This window comes from Anser cygnoides, chromosome 2 (genome assembly GCF_040182565.1).
Source record: "Anser cygnoides isolate HZ-2024a breed goose chromosome 2, Taihu_goose_T2T_genome, whole genome shotgun sequence".
Classification (NCBI taxonomy): domain Eukaryota; kingdom Metazoa; phylum Chordata; class Aves; order Anseriformes; family Anatidae; genus Anser; species Anser cygnoides.
Window position 1 is genome coordinate 63,278,054 of NC_089874.1, and position 24,803 is coordinate 63,302,856.

The 24,803-nt window shown below is 42.4% G+C and overlaps 1 protein-coding gene across 1 annotated transcript; it reads left to right on the plus strand.

Annotated features, from left to right (window-relative positions):
- Positions 1 to 1,145: 1,145 nt before the first annotated feature.
- On the plus strand, positions 1,146 to 18,698 carry FKBP9 (FKBP prolyl isomerase 9). Its single transcript, XM_048075620.2, has 10 exons — positions 1,146 to 1,528; positions 5,193 to 5,338; positions 5,530 to 5,719; positions 6,419 to 6,564; positions 7,672 to 7,861; positions 10,040 to 10,185; positions 11,471 to 11,657; positions 13,459 to 13,604; positions 15,193 to 15,356; positions 17,063 to 18,698. Exons 1-10 carry the CDS (start codon positions 1,272 to 1,274, stop codon positions 17,243 to 17,245), a joined length of 1,755 nt encoding a protein of 584 aa, XP_047931577.2. The 5' UTR covers positions 1,146 to 1,271; the 3' UTR covers positions 17,246 to 18,698.
- The last annotated feature ends 6,105 nt before the right edge of the window (positions 18,699 to 24,803 follow it).

Genomic DNA, 24,803 nt, shown 5'->3' on the forward strand with positions numbered 1-24,803 from the left:
GCCGACCGAGGCACTCAAGCATTTGTTGCCACAGTGGCGTGCCTGACTTTAGTAGTTTCCATTCTCCATCAGTCCATCCAAACGTGAGCAGCACTTGTTTAATAATTTATCAAGGACAAAATCTTGTCAGAAGTGCTTCTTATACAAATTATATTCCCCCGTGACCCCACATTTCCAACCAGTAACCCCCGAAGGGAGAGGCATCTCTTTTAACCAGGAAAGCAGTGCCACAGAAGTCAATGCTTTCTCAAAAAATAATAGTATTATTTAACTTGCTCTGGGCCAGATGCCTAGCTTTTCTATGTTTCCTCACTGAAACTGGTTAGAATAACTGAGAAGAAACCCAAGTTCTTCGTTACCATAACTTGCAAGATCAAGAAGATATGAAAAATGGGCAGTTGCCAGCCACCAGCGTTGATTGCTCCTGGCTTGTATCAGGAATAGTGTAGCCAGCAGGACCAGGGAGGTGATCGTACCGCTGTACTCTGCTCTGGTGAGGCCGCACCTTGAGTGCTGTGTTCAGTTTTGGGCTCCTCAGTGCCAGAAGGACATCGAGGCCCTGGAGTGTGTCTAGAGAAAGGCTGCAGAGCTGGTGAAGTGCCTGGAACACAAGTCCTATAAGGAGCAGCTGAGAGAACTGGGGTTGTTTAGTCTGGAGAAGAGGAGGCTCAGGTGAGACCTCATTGCTCTCTACAGCTACCTGAAAGCTGGGGGTCGGCTTCTTCTCACAGATAACTAGTTACAGGACTAGAGGGAATGGCCTCAAGCTGTGCCAGGGGAAGTTCAGTTTGGAAATTAGGAGACGTTTCCTCTCAGAAAGAGTAGTTGGGCATTGGAATGGGTTGCCCAAGGAGGTGGTGGAGTCACTGTCCCTGGGGATGTTCAAGGAAAGGTTGGACGTGGTGCTGAGGGACATGGTTTAGTGGGTGACATTGGTGGTACGGGTACAGTTGGACCAGATGGTCTTGGCGGTCCTTCCCAACCTTTACGATTCTACACGCCGACCAAGCCCCCGGGCGAGGGGTTCGCCATTCCCCTTGCCGCCACGTCGCACCGGGGCCACCCTCCCCACAGCCTGGCCGCCCCTCGGCTGCTCCTCCCCCGCCGCGAGTGGGAGCATTCTGGGGGAAAGGGGCCGGCGGCATCCACGTCTGCAAGCCGTGCGGCGGCGGCGGGAGGCGGAGGAGAAGGAGGAGGAGGAGGAGCGGAGCCTTCCCCTCACGGCCGTGTGCGCGCCGTGCCCCGCTTCCCCCCACCCCTTGCCGCCCTCCATGGCGGGGCCGGCGGCGCGGCGGGGCCCGGGCTGTGGCTCGTTGCTGCTGCTGCTGCCGGCACTGCTGGTGAGCTGGGCGGCCTGCCAGGCTCCGCCGGTGCCCGCCGCCGCCGCCGACCCGCCGTGGGACGGGGCCGACGTCCGCGTCGAGCGGCGCTTCGTGCCCGAGCGCTGCCCGCGGGCGGTGCGGCGGGGGGACTTCGTGCGCTACCACTACCTGGGCGCCTTCCCCGACGGCACCCGCTTCGACTCCAGGTGCGAGGGGCGCCGGGGACGGGCCGGGGTCGGGGCCGGGGCCGGGGCCGGGGCCGGGGCCAAGGCCAGGCAGGTGTCCGAGGGACGGCAGGGGCCGGAGAGACGGGCCCGGGCCGCCGGGCAGCGGGGCAGAGAGCCCAGCAGCCGCCACCATGTTAGTGTCACGGCTTGGTGCTGCTGGAGAGGAGACCGCCGGGGTGTCCGGGCAGGATGGAGAACAGGAGCCTGCATCCCGTCACTGAGCCACTACGATCAGTGCTGTCCTGCCTCTTCTGCTATGTCCCGTCACAGAGCTCCTGCATGCAGCGATACCTGCCCGCTTCCTTCTGCCACGTCCCGTCACTGAGCCACTTTGTGCAGCACTATCCTGCCCCTTTCCTTCTGCTACGTCCTGTCACGGAGCTGCCCATTTCCTTCCATACCTCTTCTGTGGCCTTCCGAAGCTCAAACCTACCACAGAGCAAGAAACGAGGAGTCTTTACCAGAAGAAGAATCCTTCAGCAGTTCTTACTTAGAAGTAGTTGTGTAAGTTGCCTGTAAATGAGCATGACCCATCTGCAGTGGAATGTCCTGCAGCCTTCCTCTTGTTATTTTGGGGTCAGGAAGCCTGAACAGTGGGATCGGGAGATTGTGAGGGGTGCTGGCACCGCTCAGTGCTCGTTTGTTTCCTCATTCGCTGCCACTGATCAAAGTGTTGCTCATGAAGGAAAAACAAACTAGATTTTCAGTAATCCTGCTAATTTTTCTTGCGCTGCAAGGGAAATCTCTAGCCTTAGGGAAATAGCTATCCTCAGAGTAAAGCCAGCGCTTCCTCTTGGGCTGGCCCAGCTTCAGCATGCTGGTAGTGCCGCTTCACCAGCGCAGCTCCACACCAAGAGCAGGGTGCCACGGCTGGTGGCTCCGCTGGCATTGGTGCAGTCCCAGGGAAGAAGCCTGGTAAGGACAGTGCACTCCTTGGCAGCCGACAGTCTCGGAAAATCAGCCTTGGGTGCAGAACGGAGGACGCACAAAGGCAGCTTGCTCACTGCTCATTTAAAAAATACGTGACATTCTGGAAACCGGCCCTGTGTGCAGAAGCGTGTTTCTGATTTGTACAAGTACGCACTTAGCCTCCCTCACTGGTGTGCTGAGTTGTGCCAGCAAAGTCTTGCGCTGAGGCCAGACACTTGACAGGGCTCGGGTTTAAGTCTGTGCACCTGGTAATTAGGCTGTGAATTATTTGGGTAGGGAATGGGCTGTGCAGAGCTGTACGTTTGTCACTTTGGGTTCTCTAAGTGTCAGTACTGCCAACTAGATGATAACGATGGTAGTCCAATCTAACCTGAGTACTTGTACGGCTATCTTCGTTTCAAAAGGCTGTAAAAATCAGCTATGGCCAGCTTGTCATTTTTTTCCTAGATGGCAGCTCGTGTCGACAGACATTTTTGTTATTCAGTACCTGCGGGACTTTTTTTTTGGATTTATGACAGTGGTCTGTCGTTTTAGGAACTACTGGAAAATTTGGAGTTCTTGTGTTCTGTAGGTCAACTGAAGGGATCTTTTGGAATATTTGTCTTAAATTCTTTATCACTTAGAGTGTACAAGTTAAAGATGTTCAATTTATACCTGAAATCAGCCTATTACAAAACCCATTTTTTACCATTTGTATTTGTTACTTGCTTTTTAAGTTTATGAAGGTGCTTCCCAGCATCAATGTAGTCAAACACTGCTGTGAAATTGGCCTTGAAAATACTTCAGGTGTTGAAGTGAGGGCAGGTTTACTTTGTTTCTTCTTCAACTGCTGAAAACGTTCTTGAGGCTTAAACTTTCCTTTCTCTACAGATAGTTCCAAGCGGAAAGTAGAAATACTGCTCTTCTCATTAACAGGCTGCTTACAAAGTCTTACTAATCATAACTGTTTCACATAATTAACTAATGTCCTTCTTCATTCATTTCTTTTTATCAGTGTTTATATTTTTATTTCCATAGACACAAAATCATTTGGATTTTTAAGTCCGAATCTAATTGCCTATGCATCTGCTGTTAATGTGGTAGATTCTGCTAATAGAAACGAACTGTGCTCAGCTTTAAGGAATCTGCAAAGTCAGTTGGTCAAAGCCACAGGGTCCATTCACTGCTTTGTTCAGTTCTATGCTTAGCATCAACATTTTTTTTTAATTTTAGGTTTATTTTTAGAAAAAAAAAAAGGAATACTTTTCTGTTTTACAATCATCCCAGATGTAGTGCCAAGCTTTGTCAATTGCTACAGAATACCACTTCTGAGGGTTTTGTAGAATGTTATTAATCTTAACATCTTGATTATGTTTTTGTATGTACAGCAGAGCTTTTCAGGAGCTTATTTAAATATTTTCCATCCTTGCCTGGGAGCAGGAATATTGGTGCAACAGAAAGTGACTGCTCTGTGTAGAGGGTTGTCTATTTTAAGTAAAATGTTTGCCAGAAGAAAATCATGGAGCAAACAGAGAGATCCCTCAGTGAAATATTTGAGGGATTTGGAGGCTCTGGGACTGTTAGGAGGCTCAGTGTGTTGTGGAAGTGATGTGCACGGTCTTGGAAGGAAAGTTTGACATCATTTCCCTAGTGATATCTAGCCACTGGCTGCTTTCCAGAGTGTTTCAGCAGGCAGAGGCAGAAGCCTTTTTTTTTTTATTTATTATTGTTTTCCAATGTTGCCTTTTATCAGAAAAAAGTCCTTTACATTGTAATAAGAATTTGAGAAAGTGGAAGCAGTGAACGCTTAGAAATAGGCACAAAACTTCTGAACTGCATCCTGACATATGTTTATACATTCCTCTAAAAAACGAGTAACAGCAATAACTCAGGTACAGCAGAGTGGGGTCATTGTGTGGCTTGAGGTGGTCAGAGGAACCGCTTACGCCAACGCTGGTGTTGTGCTAACACTTCTGCTTTCAGTGCTCTGTGGAAAACTTTCATTAGTGTTTACAAATGATTTATTTTACCTTTCAAATGGGATTTATTTTACCTTTCAAATGGGTTATCGCAGTAGCGAATCATTTGATTGGATATGCTGTATTTTGATCTGGCAAACTTGCTGTTTAAAGCACGCCTCTATTTTTTGGTATTTAGTTAAGTCTTAGGGAAATGAGAGCTGGGAACGTAGAGGAGAAAGTAGTTAACCAGTTGGCAAATCTCACAGCTGTGACTCACAAAGGCACCTTTTCCCTTTCTTCTTCTGCCACCATCACCAAGCATGATGTCTCATGCTGTAAAGCTTATTGATCTTGTGTAATTTGTTTTTTATTATCAGTATCAAAAAGATAAGATCCTATTGTGGGAGCAGCCATACTTTCATACCTTATAATAGCATTTACTTTTTCTCTTTTATCTTTAATTTTCCAGTGCTGCTTATAGTACTAGAGCATGAATTAACCACGTGTAGTTACAGGCTGTGGGTGTCTGCAGGATGGATCACTGTTGCACACCACTAGATCACATTTTGGGTAGATGGTGCGCAGTGGACAGGAAGAGGGCTGGCTTGGAGTTTCAGAAGCACTTGGATTCAACCATTCCCCTGGCAGCTGCCTCTGGATAGAGTTATGCTAACAAGGCAGGGAGGAGATGGGGTACAGTTAACCTCTCAAAAGCAGAAGCCATTAATGAATAAATGAGCCACTAACTTTTCTGCTTGCTTCTCCCTCCTTAGCTATGACAGGGGATCCACATTCAACGTGTTTGTGGGAAAAGGCCAGCTCATTGCTGGAATGGACAAAGCTCTGGTTGGCATGTGCGTGAACGAGCGGCGGTTTGTGAAAATTCCCCCCAAGCTCGCCTACGGGAATGAAGGCGTGTGTAAGTACAGCACCAGGCATCTGAATAGCTCCTTGTGTGGGTGACTGATGGACATACAGAGAGTTATAAACACAAAAAGGAAGGAGTTGTATCCCATGGATTGCTTTAGGGAATGTGCAGATTGATTCACTTCTTGCTGATGTCCTATAGAAAAAAGGAAGCAAACTCCCTTGTGTTGTTTTGCTTTTCAGCTGGTGTGATACCCCCCAATGCCGTGCTCCATTTCGATGTGCTTCTGATAGATCTTTGGAATTCGGAGGATGAAGTGCAGGTTCAGACTTACTTCAAACCCGAGAAGTGCACTCGGACAGTCCAGGTGTCTGACTTCGTGCGATACCATTACAATGGGACATTCTTAGATGGGACCCTCTTTGATTCGAGGTGCGCAGCTGGATTTTGTGTGCTTGTGTATTTAGCAGGTGTCTGATTCACTCGAAACTGTCTTTTCCTCCCCCCTCTACTGTTATGGCAATTAGTGCTAATTGACCAGAAACAGGCAATTTTCGCAGGAAATTAAAGCTAGCGTCATATAAAAATCAGTAATTCAGAAATTATGAGACAGCAGTACTGACTCAAACCAATAATAGTTATTTCTAGGTGGGTATTAGCAGCCCAGGTCTATTTTTTTAGTAGTATTTCATTCCCTGTATTTGTATTACTGTCTGTAATTAGTCAGCTAATAGTTGTTGTAACCACTACAGCATAGCTATTCAATTCAGATACAAGCTTTATAAATTAAGCAGGCAGAGTTCTTAGAGACATTGAGCTATTAACACTTTCATAATGAGATATTAAGTTTATAGCCTGTGTATTTCATTGAAGTTCTGTGGAAAACGATGCTTTAATAACAGCTGCCATTATGTTTGTGAGTCATGTTATCAAAACCCCTGTAAGGTTTCAGAAGTAGCTAAGCACTCTGGAAAATGCTGCTCAGCAAGACCTTGGCAAATCAATGAACCATATGTTGGGAGCAGCAAGTTGTGACATATCTTGTGCATAGTATGTGACTTTTGAGGATTATTGTTGCTCCTGCCTATGGCTTTACATTGCTTTTTTTGCTTGTTGTTTTTTTGTTTTTAGCCATAATCGGATGAGAACTTACGATACCTATGTGGGAATTGGATGGCTGATCCCTGGTATGGACCAGGGTCTCTTGGGAATGTGTGTAGGAGAGAAGCGCATCATCACGATACCACCTTTCCTGGCATATGGAGAAGAAGGAGATGGTAAAAGTTACTCCTTTTTTATCCAGTACATCCATATTCTAAAACAAACCTGACCCTTGTGTATTTTAAATTCTTGGCCAACATTACTGCCAATTTCAGACAAATGGACCAAAGTGCTGGAAAGAGAGGTTAAAAATGTATTATGTGACTGATTATAAAATACCTTTTTTAAAATAGCATGAGCACTGCGTTGCTTAGTTGACATATATTTTTGATAAAAATAAAATGTAATTTCATTCAGAGAGTATCAACTGTGGTTAATAATGTCGCCAAAAAGTGGAAGTCGTGTGACTGCGTAATTCTTCCAGTGACTGCCACAGAGACCTGAAAACTTATATATAAAATTTAGTTCCACTTTTGTTCCTCTTTTGCAACAAATGCCCCAGTAATAGCTACAAGATGGATTACTAGTCATATGAGACTGCCTTAGGTCACGTATAGAGGTTCCCATGTTAAATGAAGGGGCAGTTAGGTATAGTTTCGAATTCTTCCTTGCTTAAATTCTTGCTCTGCTCTAATGTTTAAGGATGTCTTGATGGTGTACAAAGTTTCACATCTGTTCATTACCATTTATTGTGATAAATCTACAAGGCTTTGTTATCTACAGAGATGGTTGTTTTAAAAATTTGACAAGTTCTTGAGCTCATTGGTTCTCAGACAAAGCAATCCATATTATAATTTGCGTGTCAATGGAGAAGTATTTCTTCACTAAGGTACTTAATTTACCCTTCTTCAGCTTCCATTATGTGGTCTCTGGTTTTGGACAGGAAGAGCAAATGTACCACGTTTGTATAGTGATGGATTTTTTACGCACTTTGATAAGTGTGTTGGTAGACTAAAACTTGCAGATCAGGTGGACCTGGTGTACATTGACTAAGGTGGGCATTACTGAAGAGGCTTATTTTTGGTGAGGTAATGTCATCACAATAGGAACAGAATGAAATAATTGAATGGGAGAATTAAATGACAAACCCACACATAAAATAACTGACTAGAAAGAGATTACGCTAATTTGTTTTTGTTTTATTTTGTTCAGCAAAAATGTTTAAGCTCCCTTTTAGAACACCTGGTATGTTGTAACAAGTTTCTGCTCTGACATTCTTGTAGGTAAGGAGATCCCTGGCCAAGCTTCTCTAGTCTTTGATGTGGTTTTGCTAGATCTCCATAACCCTAAGGATGGTATTACTATTGAGAACCAGCAAGTACCTGCATCTTGTGAGCGGAGAAGCCAAACAGGAGACTTCCTCCGATACCATTACAACGGCACACTTTTGGATGGCACATTGTTTGATTCCAGGTAACCAAACTGTTCAGTACTGCAGATGCCATTTCTAGTTTGTCTTGTCTGTCCGGTTCATAATATACCTAAATATAATTCTTTGCTACTCCTTCCTTGTGAGTGGAGCTGGAGTCTTCTCTTAATAAAAAACTTACAAATCTTTTCAATATGGGAAGGAAGACAAAGGCCTATTTTGTTTTTTGACAGTGTTAGAGTCGCCATCTAGGGGTCATGATCCATCCTATGGAGCTATCTGTGCTTTAGACGTGTGCTTGAATAGTCTTTGCTCCACTGAGTTTATCTGCCAAATAGGTAAAACTACTGAAGGGACAGAAAATAAATACGATTCCCATTTTACATTCTGAGAATTGTGGGTCACAATTCAGCAACACGGTTTCTGTGATAAAGGAAGAAGGTTCACTGTCACTTCATATTCAAAGTGCTGTGGGTACATTAGCACCACGTGCAGAATTATATGATGAATAATCCCGTTGTAGCTTCCTGACTTTTTTTTTTTGCTCTTTAATGAAAAATACTTTATTTTACTACACCTGCTTTCAGAAAAGCTGTTATGAGTAGCTAACAAGAATTGAAAATGAGACACTGTAAAATGTTTAGCAAACTAAACTCAAAGCAGATTGTTTCATACTTCTACAGCTGCTTGAAGGTCAGGATCAGTTTGCAAACATCAGCTGAGTAGTATGCCATGTGTACAACTTTCTATGAGGAGGATTCAGGGAATTGTATCTCAAATAATTGAACTGAGATGCAGTAAGGCTCACAGTCAACCTTGATCTCCCCATTCAGTTGCCTTTCTTTGTGGGAGGGTAGAAAGCAGGAGGCCAGCCATCAGTGCAGATCTTAACTTACAGCTTATAAAAAATGTAAGTTAAGCACTTCTAGCTTATCCACAGTGCACCTGGCCAGAACGTTTCTCTTTTGAGAAGTAAATGGGTGTTGTCTTTTCTGTTGTGATTAAAAAATTTTTGAAAGTGGCTGTTATATTTATATTAGGGTTGTTGTCAGTAAATAGTAATAAATGCTTTGTAGACAGTAGCCTCTTCATCATCCTAAAGAGCTGACAGTTGTTACGAGGTTTATTCCTTAGAGTGTCACGTCCTGGCTTCCTGCAGAATTTCCAAGAAAGGCCCGTGTCTAACAAGCCCGTAAAGAAATAGAGCAGCCAACAGTAGTTATTGAAAGCCTTGGAGCTGACCAAGAAAGAAATTGTCACTACTACAGGGAGCATGCCAAAAGCACAGCTAATGGCTGGGGTCAAAAACTCTAATAATCTTTTCTTTCATTTCTTTTTCTGCAATATTCAGCTGCAGAACAAATCCTGGGAAACTCAGCCAGGGCTGTCTGGACTAAGACCAGTTCAGCAAGCCTCTGAATTAACTAAGGTTCAGTGCCGGTGTCATTCATTCCAAGAGCTACCTTGTAAAGATGAATTAAAACCTTTCTGCCTTCCTTTCTTTGTGTTGTACCCTCATGTAACATGCCTTGAAGAAAGGCAGAAGGCAGACACATCCTTCTAATAAACGTCATCTGTTGTTGTAGGCTTGTTTTATTCTTACCTTAGATGTTGAAGCAGATCCTTCAACCAACATTTTAAGTGATTGACATAGTTAAGAAGGGAGGGATAGTGTTGATACTGGTTTGTTGTCATGACTCATTTTAATGCTGTGCATCCCAGGAGAGTTTATTTATCCCACCTGCAGCTTGTAGCAGTTCAACTACATAGCTGTGGTTGCAAAATGAGATAGGTGTCTCACAAAAATTATACTAAACTGTATCTAGTTGATAAGCACTTATTAAAATAGAGTTTGGGCAGGGGAAAATTTAAAGGAGAAAACTAATTTTGTCAGCTACTTAAACTCAACTGAAATCATGCTGTAATAAAGTGCAGAAATAGGTGAGATTGTTTTGTCAATATGAAGTAGAAATGCATTTGCAAACAAGCTGTTCCCTAGCCAGGGTCCCAGTATTGGTTGATAAACGATGCATATGCATCAATGACTGATGAAGCGTGGTGGCCTAGATACATCGAACATGGTGATTGCATTGTGCCTCTCTGGTGACAGTTAATGACCATGTGCTTGACCTTAACTGGTTTAAGAATTGTGTTGCAAGATTGCAAAATTCTGTGCTTTCTGGAGCACCGGCCACTGCTAAAAAGAAAATATTTTTCCACAGCTACTCACGAAATCGTACGTATGACACCTATGTCGGGAAGGGTTACGTGATTGCTGGGATGGATGAAGGTTTGCTAGGTGTGTGCACTGGTGAAAAGAGAAGAATAATAATCCCTCCTCATCTTGGGTATGGAGAAGAAGGAAGAGGTGAGCTTGACTTTTCATTCAAGGCTTACATAATTAATGATGTTTCCTTTGCTGTTCAGTGCAGTTTTATGTAGTTAAAATACATAAAGTATTTGTTCCACTTTTTTGGCATTTGAAAGGCCTATGAATTAGTTCATTATTTTGTGGGCATACAACTAACAGGATTACACCCAGAATGTGCAAAATTATTTTAATTAGCTAATAGGCAGGACAATAGGAATGCAGGACAGTTTCTCATGTAATTGGTGACCTGAAATCATTTGGATAATTAGTATTTCAAGCAGACTGGTAGTTGATGACCTGAAATCATTTGGATAATCAGTGTTGCAGATGGACTGGTACTTGGATGCCAGGAACTCTGCGGTGTGACCTTCCTTCCTGTGTATCTTAACAAGTGCTGTACGCTAAAGGAATTCATTGCGTTAAGTTTTCTTCCCCGTTCCTTCCACAGCCACAGGTTTTGTGGACTCCTAAGCCGCCTCTGTAAACAGTGGATGCATGTAACAGCAAAGTATCTGTGTATGTATAACATACAATTAAAATTCCTTTGGGAAGACTCATTAATACCTAAAAAGATTGCAGTGAGAGGTTGAAATACGATAACACTTCTAGCCAATCACAGTTTTGTGGTTGGTGTTTCCAAAGGTACCTCCGGGGTTGTTATTTGGAAAAAGTGACTTAGAAGAGAAGCCTCTCCTCTGTGGATGCAAATTCTGTGCTGTTGATTTGGGAATTAAGACTTCTCTACCAACAAAATCCATTGCTGTCTCTGGATGTGTCTGGCATTGCTGGTAATGCAATTGCACATTATCCTGGGAAGTGGGAGGAAGAAGTTGCTTGCTATCAGGACATATTAGGAAAATGTAACTTTTAAGACACAATGGCATTCCTTGAAGCACGAGAAGTCCTAAAGAATTCTGACGATCGATAATGAATTGGTACATGAAACAACAGCCAGTCATTTAGGGTGGTCACAGAAAGTACATGCTTATTGCTTCATTTCTGCCTAATTCTCCAATTCAGAGTAATGGAAATTTTTCCTTCACTATGGAACTGAGTGCATGTTCAAGGCTTTTCCACTAGTTCTCTGTCCTACACTGGATGCAGCTTGCAGCTGTTCCATATAGCAGAGATGCAATCCTTTAGTTCTGAACAAGAAGAGCAAGATGACTCAGTAGAGGACATAGTGGGAATTTGCATTCCTACTGGGTACAGTATGTGGTCATCATAAGTCCTTTTGGGTACCATTTCTTTTTCTACTTGTCCTAATTTGCTTCCTATTTAGGAAAGATTCCAGGATCTGCAGTGCTGGTCTTTGACATACACGTGGTTGACTTCCACAACCCCTCAGACTCGGTCAGCATTACTGTCAACTACAAACCTTCCAACTGCACCGTGTTGAGTAAGAAAGGAGATTACCTGAAATATCACTACAACGCTTCACTCCTGGATGGTACTTTGCTAGACTCAACGTAAGTGTGTTAGGTGTTAAAGAAAATGCCCCCTGCAGCTGTGAAGGCAGAATGAATAGCATACAAAGCAGGCTGGAGGAGAATAAAAGATTTTTAATTAAAAAATTGAGCATTTATTTAGAATGTGGTTTTCTTTTTATGCCTGTCTGTCTAAGATGTGTAGGAAGAGGAAAAGAAAGACCGTTTCTCATAGAGAGAGAACCAGGAACATAGAGGATGTAGGAATGTGTTGAAAAGAACATAAACACTACAAGCAGAGTGATGAAACAGGTTGTCTGCATGGCATTTTGTTCAAATGGGCTAATTCAGGAATCCGGGCAGTCATAACAGAGTGACACACAGGGCTCTGTGCGAATGAACTAAGTATGTTCAGTTTCATGGGTAGGATTTGCACCCTGCTGATTCAGTGCTCCTGAGAGGTCTGAGAGGCACTCAGTGTGATCTTGCTAAAGCCAGCTTGAGTGCATTGTACAGTAAGTGGTCGCCACCAGGTCTGTCCCACACATGGGTGCTGACTTCCCTGTCCTGTACTGTTGCAGTAAGTGTCAGCGTGGAGAAATCATCAGGTTGGATATGCCTGTGATGATAATATTCCTCCTTCCTGTTGACAGTAGGTTTATGAGGAAGTCAGGGACTGCTCTGGTCTGTCTCATATCCAACTAAAGCAAATCCACAGCACTGTTTGCTGCAGCTACAATACTTTTGCTAGCTTGTTTTTCTGTTTTCATATTTTGCATAGCGTTAGTCATCTAAATAATATTTTATTTTTGGAATGGTAGTTGGAGAAAGCTATTTTTAAACAGGTTATAATTAATATAGGAAGCAGCTCGATTTTCACAGTGCACAGTTGAAAACACCTTTTATATGGCAAAAATGTTCAATTCTCATTTTGTAGAAGGAACCAAGGGATGCTGAGACTGTCTTATCAAAAGCAGTTTAGAGAGCATCAAAGATAATGAATCTTGTACTTCTAATTTTAAGGCTGGTCTCCTATCCACTGAATTGTTTTCTTTGCAAATAATACTCTGTTGTACAGGCATGTCCTGCAGTGGTACAGCCAAGCCAAATAATCAAAGACAGGAGGCTGACAGAAGAAAAGGTTCTGCTGTTGTGGTGCATACCACATACTAAGTCTTAACATAGCACTGTTCTTTTAGAGTCACAATATGTGCTTAACTTCTGGGTTTTTAACTCTTGATAATTTATAATTTTAGAACTGAGCTACCAGCAGCAAGGTATAATTCAAAAAATAATATGGTTAAGTAACAGTGATATTCTTATTCTTCCCAGCTATTGTGATAATTCACTCATCATAGTGAATGATTAACATTAAAGGAATGGCTGATCCATGTGAATGTATCCAAATCCTCATAGGTTTGTAGTTCTGGGACATCTGGAAAAACTCTAGATCTAGATCATCTGGAAAAACTTTAGATCTGCTAAAAATCCCAACTTGGTTGAGTTGAAAATACTTGAAATGCAAAAGCTCTTGTTTAGAGATAAACTGCTTTGGGGATTTAATTGGCAGGATTAATGATTCTAAGTGGATTTCATTCAAGTAACATATAATTAATACCAGATGACTTGTCAACAGTAGGGATACTTCTGTTTGGTGTTGTCTCTATATTGCTACCTTGAGAACAACTTCAGGTAACTGCTTGGTAGAACATTGGGCATGAAGTTGATTCTGGGCAATGACAGAACGCTAACTAGAACTGCTCCTTATGTGGTAATTTTGAACAACAGAAACTCTCTGTAGTATGTTGAGTTCTTTTTTTTTTTTTTTTTTTCCCTCCTTCAGACACAGTCTAGGCAGGACCTACAATATAGTCCTGGGATCTGGACAGGTGGTGGTGGGGATGGACATGGGCCTTCAAGATATGTGTGTTGGAGAACGACGCACCGTCGTTATTCCACCTCATCTTGGTTATGGGGAAGATGGAGTGGGTAAGTAAGTGCAGTAACCTACTGCACATCCACTTAGCATCTCTGGAGCAGCTGAAGTGCATGTATGCAGGTTGTGCTACTTGCTGTGCATTAGGATAAAAGGCGAGTATCTCTTATCTGATTGAATATGATTTTTTAGAGTTTATTTCATTATTTTAGACAGTCCTCCCATTCCCCAGTGAAATGAACATACTGTCTGTGTTGCATTTCAAGTCATATTACTACTGTGGCCAGTATAAAGATTTACCCAGTACTAAAGGGAACACATGCCCCAGTGATGCCGCTTTGTCAAAGCGGAAAGCTCCAGACATTCTGGTGTTGCAGAGGGATGTAAACACTGTTCTCACTAATAGAGAATGGGGTACTCGCTCGTCAACATACAATATGTTATGCAGGAAACAAAACTAAAAGGAACAGTTCAGCACTAATGTGTTAGAAAATTCAAGGAACACTCAAAATTCAGAAACTACATAATTTGAATGTAAGATGTGAAGCTGTTTACCACTGCTGTTGAAACCCCAGCAATAATACATTTAAGGCAGCTAGGGAATCCCTGTTTCAGAGCATTGAGGCTTATCAATTTTTAACAACAAAGGTAACAATAATTAAAAAGAACAATATAAAAGGGACAAGAACTTTCATATCCCAGTATATATGGGTGTTGTTGGCCTTCTGAGTTAAAGACTTGAGGGAAAGGAGTCTATCGCGAGATCACCAAGATCAATAAGCTCTGGTTTAATATGGAAATGGTTGCATAAGTTGTAAGCTTGAATACCCCCAGAGCAGTTTGTATTTGACAAAGACCGTCAGATATCACACGTCAAATTTAATGGAGAATTAATTTGTGATAAGAGATAAAGAAGCATTTTCACTTGTACCTCGTTTCCAAAAGAATTATGAATGAAAAATTATGAGTATTAGGAATATGCAGCATTTTACACCATTGTATAAAAACGTGATTATAAATAACAAATTGAAAATTTCATCATAAAATGGGAAAAAAATGTTATGTTAAAAAAAACATTATAAATATAGCAGTGATAGGTATTTGGGATCATACAAATTGCAGTTGATATCCATGGTCTGAAACATTACATGATTGTTACTGTTTTGGTATATGCACGCAAATCTGAAGACTTTGTTTCTTGTTTGCTGCTGGACAGAAGTTAGAGGTGACCTCTATTCAACTTTTTCAAGTATAAATTAAACTCCTTCTGTAGTTTCATTGAAGTAATATACCCAGCAGTTACAATACCATTGAGTCTGTCAATACCACCTGGATATACAGTGTATTGTCAAGATGAAGGAAAATTAATTAATTCCCACAGTTTTTGCTTTATAAGTAAAAAAAAATTAAAAAATAAAAAAATAAAAGATGCAGTTTTATTATGAACTCCTCCTTTATGTTATGTTCGCCTCTGCTGAAGGGAACAGAAAGGTTTGGTGAGCTTGGAATCCCAGGGCTTTGGGATCATAATACAGAAGCAGCCATTGGAGCTGGAAGAGAAATATTATTATGGACTTAAAGGAAATGTACTCTTCAATGTAAGTGAGGATAAATACCTCTCTTTGCTATTTGTTGTGACAGAAGGAGAAGTGCCTGGTAGTGCTGTGTTAGTTTTTGATATTGAACTGCTGGAGCTGGTGTCTGGCTTGCCTGAAGGATACATGTTTGTATGGAATGGTGAAGTCTCTCCCAATCTTTTTGAAGAAATAGACCAGAATCACGATGGAGAGGTTCTTTTGGAGGAGGTAAGCTAAGCTAAGTGAAAACACTTCCAGTGGTTTTCTCCTTATTGCCATCACTAAGGTAGTCAGGTATTGAAGAATGCAGTCTGTCTTCGCTTCGTTTCGCTTTTTTTTTTTCACATGATGGTGGTTGTCAAGGTAACAGGAAGCCAGAGTGTCTGTTAAAATACATTTAATTAGCGTCAGAGAAGTGGAAAGAAAAAAATAGAAGAATGGCCATACTACTTAAGACTGTTTACTGTTGTGGTCTCCTGCTGTGGTCAACAGCAGATCCGTAGGGAACAGGCATAAGAGGCAAAGGTAGTGTTCAGTGATCCTTCACTGCATCAGCCTTCACAGTGTCTGCTGATGGGAGGTTTATGGTGAATTCTTGAGCCAAAGTGTACCAGTGTATCCAGGAGCTGTCTGTTCCCTTCTGGAACCTCCACAGGTGAATTGTGTGCTGTGTGAACGAGTCCTTCCCCCTCCTTGCTTGTGCTACAAGTCTCTGGTGTGAGAATGCCACTGGGTGCCCTAATGGAAACTCACTTCCCTTTGCCACACCGCCTTGTATTACGTAAATCTCTGTGAGGTTTCCTTTGTGTTTTCTCTTAACTGAGTCTGTATTTTTTTTTTAATTTTATTTTTTATTATTCTCTTCAGTCTTCTTTGTTGCATTTATGTCTTTATGTTTTGTGTCCTTCCCTGTTGGAGCAGTGGTGCATGCAGCACTCATGGCGCAGGCTGTGGACCTGTGAAATAGCATGAGATGACTTTCAGCATTTTAACAAACCGATGGGGTTAAATCGAAACCTTATTTCTCCTGTTCTTGGCACTCTCTTCCACCTTTTTATCTTCCTTCTTTCTCCATCTTCTCTCCCTTGTGTTTATTTTCATTTCTGCCTTTGCAGAGGAGAAAAGAGTTTATCAGCCCAGAGAACAAATGAGGTGGGATGTTGATATCCATATATCTAGTGAGGAGGGGAAGGAGGAGCCAGGGCGATGGGAGAGGACGCTTGGCCTAAAAAGTGTAAATGAATGTCAAAAATATCTCTCGTTGCTGAAGCTTATTTAACAAGTAGTGCCATAGATCACAGCAATTGGAAGAACTGTGTTTGATTGTGGGCTTTTTGTTTATGCTAAGCCACCAGCATGACTTCTGTCAGATGTTGTCTAATCACCTTGAGTAACATCTTCGTACATATCAGGAAAAGGATTTTTAGAGAAAACTAACCTTGCAACCTGACAACCTTTTCATCCCTCATCACCCCATCAAAGTTATGGGAATTGAATGAAAGGCATAATGCCTGAAGCTACTTTAACAAATCTGATGGTATACTGATGCTTCCAGTCTCATTCCTGTGTTTCATTTTTTTTCTTGTGTGTTACTTCTTCTAAGATGCAGGTAGAGCCTGTATTACGATGTGAACTTCTTGTATCAGCATGCAGAATTATCCTCCCTCTTTCCATATACATGTGGTCTTAAGTCACTCAACTTATCTTCCCTAAATTTTCAAAAAAAACCCCACCCTAAATTATGAGAAATCAATTTTCTTAATATGGGTCCAGAACCCACTGGAATAAATGAGGAACTTCTTGCTGAGCTCCACATAGTGTGATTTAACTTCATGTGTCTGTCCTAATTAGCTTAAATTAAGTTGTAAGAATTCTCTCTTCAGTTCTAAATGTCTGTTGCATTGTGAGCTGTTTCCTCCTCCTTTCCCATGCAGTTTTCAGAATATATTCAAGCTCAAGTTGATTCCGGCAAAGGAAAACTAGCTCCTGGTTTTGATTTTGAAAAGATTGTTAAAAATATGTTCACCAATCAGGACCGGGATGGAAATGGTAAAGTTACCGCTGAAGAATTCAAGTTGAAAGACCAGGAGGCCAAAGAGGAACATGATGAACTGTAAAGCTATGAAGAGCAAAGAGCACTGAGCTGACCTACTCCTAGGATGCGTGTACTGGAAAGGGTTTAAGCAAGCATGTTTCTGAAAGGTTAGCACTCAGCCTGTGTGTGCCCATGCACGTGTTGGGTAGACTGTTAAAATAGGAAGAGATTTTCAGTTGGAATTTTCAGGTGTATTTAAAAATGAAAAACAGCGGTAAGTGTCTTAAGACAGGATGTATAAACTGATAGAGTGTACTGCCAGACACATCATGAAGCATGTGGTCTGTTTTTATGTTAAAAGATTAGAAGTCATCATTGAACACTACACAGTCACTTGGATGGGTGGCAGGGAGAAAACTATAGAGAGTGCTTTTAAAAGAGTTTTAAGAAACCTTCTGTATCTGAAGTATTTCTGCAGCAGAACAAACCAGAAAATATCCCCCATGAAAATAAACTGTCAAAATTGTCAGCAGTTGATCCCAGTTCCTTTCAGAAGGCACGAGCACTCTTTCCAGTAATGGAACAAACTCATAGGAATATTTGCCAGCAGGAGCCCTTGATTTACAAATAGCAGAACATGTAAATGATAGCCATGCCATTGCAAAATTTCCATAAGCTGTGAATTAAACAGGCCTGGAATTGTAACCACGTATGTGTTGGGTTTTTACTTTATGAAATGAGTTTGCTACCATCTGTATATATTCAATTAATAACCTTGACTCTTGCTGGCCTATTAAAACAGTGTTTATTTAGATCAGTGATTCCCAAACCTTTATAGTTGCAACCTTATTTATAGTTTTGTTAGACTTTAAATATTAATATTACAGGGTCCAAATACTGTCATAAATACTGGATACAATTGATTTTACGTTGGGCTTCTGTCTCCTATTTTGGGAATTGTTAGACTAAGGAGCTACTTAGAGTTTATGCAGCAGAGCAGTCTGGCATGGTGAACAAACAAAAAGACAGTGATAAAATCAAGAAACAGACCCAGCTGTTTACACCTGCGAATGTTCTGGCATATCCCTCGATACAAAATGAGTCCTGGGAGTGCTGTTTAGATTATGTGAACTCTTGATAAAATCACCCATTAAATCTATAAGTGTAGCAAGCTGTTTAATAGAAAAATATGCTAAATAGACATGTTTCTGGAAAGCTGTATGATCCCCCCCTCAGTACACTACATGTAAAGAGCACAAATACGTATACAGCAACACTGTCAAAGACAAGTAGAAAGGGAGTTGTGTTTCCTTATATGCTTTGTGTCTAGTTTCTTGCTTTTCTTCATCTGTACGTGTGGGTTATAAGCTCCCTGAGATGCTCTTTAAAAACTGATACTTCAGTTGGGTGAAAACATTTTGTACTGGTTTTTAATACAGTTGTTATAGAAAATGCAGAAAACTATTTTTTGGGTTTGATACCATTAAATGTTGGATAACTGATCTTTTTGTTAAATAAAATGTTGATCAATTACATTTTCTTCATGGCATTTTGATGGGTGAGAAACAGACCAGAAGCATATACCCTTCATTGCCTCAAGATCAACTCCCCTTGTCCTAATGGGGGATTTCAACTTGCCAGACATCAACTGGGATCACCACACGGCTGACACGAGCAAGTCCAGGAGGTTCATAAAGCACCTAGATGATAACTTCTTGGTGCAGGTGCTAAGAGAGCCAACTAGGAAAAGTGCCCTCCTAGATCTGTTGCTGGAGAACAGAGAGGGTCTTGTGGGAGACGTGACAATTGGTGGCTGTCTCAGTCATAGTGACCATGAAGTGGTTGAATTTAGAATTTATGGTGACAGAAGGAAAACTGTCACCAAAACTTCAGCCCTGGATATGGGGAAAGCAGACTTCAGGCTGCTCAGGGAACTAGTCAGCAAGGTCCCCTGGGAAACTGCTTTTGAAGGCATTGGCGTCCATCAGTGCTGGTCAATCTTTAAGCACTGCCTCCTAAAAGCACAAGATCAGGCAATTCCAAAATATCGGAAGTCAGGCAAGCGGGGCAGAAGGCCGGCCTGGCTGACCAGGGAACTTCTACTGGATCTTAGGCGAAAAAAGAAAGTGTACGGCTGCTGGAAGGAGGGTCAGGCAACAAGGAAGGAATACAGGGATGCTGTTCGCATATGTAGGGAGAAAATTCATGTGGCCAAAGCCCAACTAGAGTTGAAGCTGGCCATGTCTGTGGGAGACAATAAAAAAAGTTTCTTTAGATATGTGAACAGAAAGAGGAGAACCAAAGAAAACATAGGTCCACTACTAGATGGGGAGGGTCTCCTCACAGACAATGACATAGGCAAAGCAGAGACGTTTAATGCCTTCTTCACCTCTGTCTTCAACACTGATGATGGGCTTTGGGACCCAGGGTACCCTGAGCTGGAGGACCATGACGGTGGGAATGACAAACTCCCAACCGACCCTGAACGTGTGCGGGATTTGCTGCTCCACCTGGATCCATACAAGTCCATGGGTCCGGATGGGATTCATCCCAGGGTGCTTAAAGAGCTGGCTGACGTCATCGCGGGACCTCTTCTCTCAATTATTTTTGAACGATCTTGGGAATCTGGAGAGGTCCCAGTGGACTGGAAGCTGGCAAATGTTGTGCCAATTTTCAAGAAGGGTAAGAAAGAAGACCCTAGCAATTACAGGCCTGTCAGTCTCACATCAGTGCCTGGTAAAATTATGGAGAGGATGATCCTTGAAGTTATTGAAGCGCACCTGGGGGACAATGCAGTCATTGGTCCCAGCCAGCATGGGTTCATGAGGGGTAGGTCCTGCCTAACAAAGTTGATTTCCTTTTATGATAGGATCACCCATCTAGTCGATCAAGGTCGACAAGCTGATGTGATCTTTTTGGACTTCAGCAAAGCTTTTGACACGGTTTCCCATAGGATCCTACTGGACAAAATGTCCAGCATACAGCTAAACAAAAACATCATGTGATGGGTGAGCAATTGGCTGACGGGCAGGGCTCAAAGGGTTGTGGTAAATGGGGCCACATCTGGCTGGCGGATGGTCATTACTGGGGTCCCTCAAGGCTCCATTTTAGGGCCAGTCCTCTTCAATGTTTTTATAAATGATTTGGATGTAGGACTAGAAGGTGTTTTGAGCAAATTTGCCGACGACACCAAACTTGGAGGAGTTGTGGACTCGGATGAGGGTGGAAAGGCCTTGCAGAGAGATCTGGACAGATTGGAGAGCTGGGCGAACACCAACCACATGAAGTTTAACAAAAGCAAGTGCCGGGTCCTGCACCTGGGACGGGGCAACCCTGTCTGTACGTACAGACTGGGCGACGAGACGCTGGAGAGCAGCCCCACAGAGAGGGATCTGGGGGTTGTGGTTGACAGCAAGGTGAATATGAGCCAGCAGTGTGCCCTGGCAGCCAGGAGGGCCAACCATATCCTGGGGTGCATCAAGCACGGCATTGCTAGTCGGTCAAGGGAAGTGATTGTCCCGCTCTAGTCTGCGCTGGTGCGGCCTCACCTCGAGTACTGCGTGCAGTTCTGGGCACCACAGTACAGAAAGGACATTAAACTGTTGGAGAGCCTCCAGAGGAGGGCGACGAAGATGGTCGACGAAGGGCCTAGAGGGTAAGACGTATGAGGAGAGGCTGAGGTCACTTGGCTTGTTCAGCCTGGAGAAGAGGAGGCTGAGGGGGAACCTCATCGCAGTCTACACCTTTCTTGCGAGGGGGAGTGGAGAGGCAGGTGACCTATTCTCCATTATCACCAGTGATAGGACCCGCGGGAACGGTGTGAAGCTGAGGCAGGGGAAGTTTAGGCTGGACAGCAGGAAGAGGTTCTTCACTGAAAGGGTGGTTGCACACTGGAACAGGCTCCCCAGTGAAGTAGTCACTGCACCAAGCCTGTCTGAATTTAAGAAGCGATTGGACTGTGCACTTAGTCACATGGTCTAAACTTCTGGGCAGACCTGTGCGGTGCCAGGAGTTGGACTTGATGATCCTTATGGGTCCCTTCCAACTCGGGATATTTTATGATTTTATGATTCTATGATTCATGCAGCATCGTTCTTGTGCACACAAGTCATCTTATGTTCAAATCACTATTAATCTTTGAGAAAAAAAAAAACATTTTACATTAAGATTATTTGATTCAAAGCAATTGAAAATAATAAACCACGAGAAGACTTTGGTTTTGTGCTTCACACAAGTGAAGTAAAATCAATTCTTCAGCCTTACTTCCCTAAATTAACCGTTGCATTCTGACATCATCACTTTTGATAGCTGGGCAGGTGATCTTTCTCTAGGCTGGGTCCTCAGAGTTTCTCATCTAATGAAGCTGGCTTACATACACAAGGAACAACAATGCTTCATTCCTTAGGCTCGTGAAAGCAAACTCATTGTGCTTTGTATCCGAGGTTTGATGTTTTCACTTCTATAGCTCCAGAACCACATGTATTACACATAAAATGCTGGAAGCCTGATCTGCTTTGGGACTAGCATCAGCTCTTTATACCACATGAAAACACTGTGAAATCAGTGGATGGCAATGGAAATCCAAGTGTTTATTACCTCCTTAGAAGTGTCGACATCTTGTGAAAGCAGATTTCTCAGAAGACTTGAATAAAATGCTCCCCTTGGTTTAAATTTGAAGTAGGTTGGTCACTTGTTGCTATAGCTCAGATGTATTGCTTCTGCACATTTATGGAGCTGATGGGGCTGGAAGCAAGTTCTAATTGCTGCTAGAAGCAGTTCCCCAAAATGTGGAAACAGCCCCTCATTCTGTTCTCATACATACCCTGAACAGACAAGTATGTGTTCTGTGTATGAAAAATTGTTTTATTGGAGAAAATCTTAGTGACTGGGTCTTTCTGCATTAGAGGATCATTGCAGATGCTTCCTTGGAGGTGATCTGAAGAGTTCCTAGTGAACCAGGACAGCAGATTTGTCCTGCAGGGCAGACAGAGTACAAAGAGCAGCACTACACAGAAGTACAGTCAGCTGGTAATCCCTGAAGTTGCTGCACTGGTTTTCTTCAGAAGCACTCAGCAGTGATGGTGTAACAGGTCTGACTTCACTGCCTCTGGGTAGGGTAAGTCTGAGGAGAGAAATTTTCATTCCATTGTTTCTTAGGCCTTCATAAACATGGTTTGTGATCTGCCTAAATGTTTTTCTGTCAAGAGAAAGTTTTTTGTTAACATCCCCCTCCACACAACTCACCCGCCAAGGCTGGAGGATGCCATTTCAGAAATGAGAATACAGCTTTGGGAAAAAATGAGGATAAATGGACAAACTTACTGCAGAATAATTATACTGCATATTTACTTGCCTAAATAAAGTCAACATAAGGTAGGACTACCTGGTTGCATTATGCTAAACTGCATAAAATCCAGAAATTATGATTATTTCTATAAACCCTCTGAAGTCTTCTTTCTGTTAGCAGCTGTTGGTGCCTACCTTAAAGGCAAGCTTAGAACCATCTTCCTTGTCAGGAAATAGTTTTACTTAAGCTGAATACCTCCACCCCTGACTTCTCACAGTGTGTGGTGGCCCTTCAAAAGCACAGGTACTCCAGCAGGGAACCTTTCCTGGTCCCTCACCCTGCAGTGTTGGCCTCTGGGGCTTGTTGCCTCCTGCCCTTGCCATGCTGCAGCCTGGACTGGAGTCCCAAATGGGAGTCCTATTCTTTTCTGCAGAGAAAAGAAAACATTTTCAGATCTTGAGAGACCTGTGGGAGCTTGAAGATAGCAAGAGAGGAATAGAAGCACTCATTGTGCAGCTGGTGGAGTACAACCAGCAAGTTACCACGAACAGATCCTAGAGGTAAGGAGGGCTGGCTAGGAAGTTAAATTGTGCTGGTATTGACTAGGAGAATTTAGCACAGCCCCTACACATCCCAGCTCCATCAATAAATAAATCCCTCTTCATCACCATCTTGGTAGAGGGGGTGACTTGTGGTAGATAGAGAAAAACTAAGAAACGAAGTATTTTCTACCTCAAAAATGTATAATTATTTTTAAATGGAAAGTAACTAGATACTTCATAATGTACCTAAGATAACTGATCTTGGAAAAATAGATAACTCTTTAAACATCATCAGTAACTGGATGAAAATGGTCTTGTTTAGCTAAAGTGAGATTCTCCAGAAGCTAGGCTGCTGCTGTTCCCCTCTTAGAACAGCCAGGTGCTATTCTCAGAGCTTGGCAGCTGGCTCCTATTAGGCAGCTTGTGGATGAGAAGATGCTGTCTGCAATCAAGGTTGATAATTACCTACTGGATTGTAGCAGGACGAGGAAAGAAATACAAGTGTGTACCCAGAAAAATCCAGGTATTTACAAATATTTTTTCTGCTGTCATTTGACAGAGATATTTTCTGCTCTATAACTCTACATGTTCTAAGTATATTCAAAACTTAAATAAGAATTTTGCATTTCTTGAACTCAAATGTTGTACTTCTCTGTGTGAATAAGCATTCAGTTTTTCTTTAAGTTGAAAAAATGCATCTTTAGTTGTAAGATCATCATCATTACATCATTTGGTGTAAGTTTTTGGCTCAGTTCAGGACTATTAGTGTGTTTGACAGTAAGAGGACATTTGAGCTGGCTGCAACACCACTCAGAAACATTTTTAGCTAGGTAAAGATCACAAATACTTGACCCTGGACATCTGCTACAGACAGAACAGATATTGAGTATGGAAGGAAAAAATAAGTTGTAAATTCACGTAATGCTGTTGGTAGTTCTTGCTTTAAGCTGTAGAAGTATGCTTTTGGTTATGGGAAAATGGTTTGGGAAATGCATGATACCTTCCTTTCCAAATCGAGTCATAAATGAAGTGTATGATTAGGGCTGTAAAACGTCTCTGGTTAGAAAATTGATTTAGAAAGACATACTGTGAACAGTAGGCCTGCTGGAGAAGGATTGTTTAACCTGTAGCTGCTGTGTTAATTTTATCTGCAGTAAATGCAGTGTGCTGTTTGCTCATGTTTTTGGAGAGGTGGCTGATAGTATCAGTTCTTATTTCTTGCTAACATACCAGGGACAAAAAGTTGGGATTTTGAAAATGTGAAGGGTGTATCTAAAAATGCATCTCATGCTTTCTCTTAATTACCATGTAAGCAAGAACTATAGCTAGCAGCAGAGCATTAGATGAAGAAAGGATATTGATAATCTGTCCAGCAGTATGTAGGTTCTTAAAATGAGATCTCCTGGTTCAGGATGATAATGTAAACAACTTTTTTTTTTTCCCCCTCCCCTAGAAAGCTGTACACATGGCATTTCAAGTGGATTATTTGGCTTGCAGATACCCTTTCCCTGGGAAATGGGTTCCACCAGAGAACTCTGTTGCATCAACAAGCCTCAGATGCTCTTACGTCCCAGCAAGAAGCTGAGCAGGCATAATGCTCCTCTGGCAGACCCTTAACACAGAATCAGAGACCGGTATGACTTCATGATAGGAAAAGAACTTACCTGCCTACTTATGGAAGGGCAAAAATCCTTTTCTCTTAAGTGACTGTCATTGTGGACTGAGTGTTTGGTGAATGACAGTTCATTGTCCATCTGCTTGGAGGTGATTGGTAAGTCGTGCTTATGTCATGCTTGAGAGATGGTTGCTGG

Coding starts and splice junctions, on each gene's coding strand:
- FKBP9 (XM_048075620.2), top strand. CDS start 1,272: ATGGCGGGGCCGGCGGCGCGGCGGGGCCCGGGCTGTGGCTCGTTGCTG. Junction 5,720..6,418: donor GGGACCCTCTTTGATTCGAG/GTGCGCAGCTGG, acceptor TTTTGTTTTTAG/CCATAATCGGATGAGAACTT. Junction 10,186..11,470: donor GTATGGAGAAGAAGGAAGAG/GTGAGCTTGACT, acceptor CTTCCTATTTAG/GAAAGATTCCAGGATCTGCA.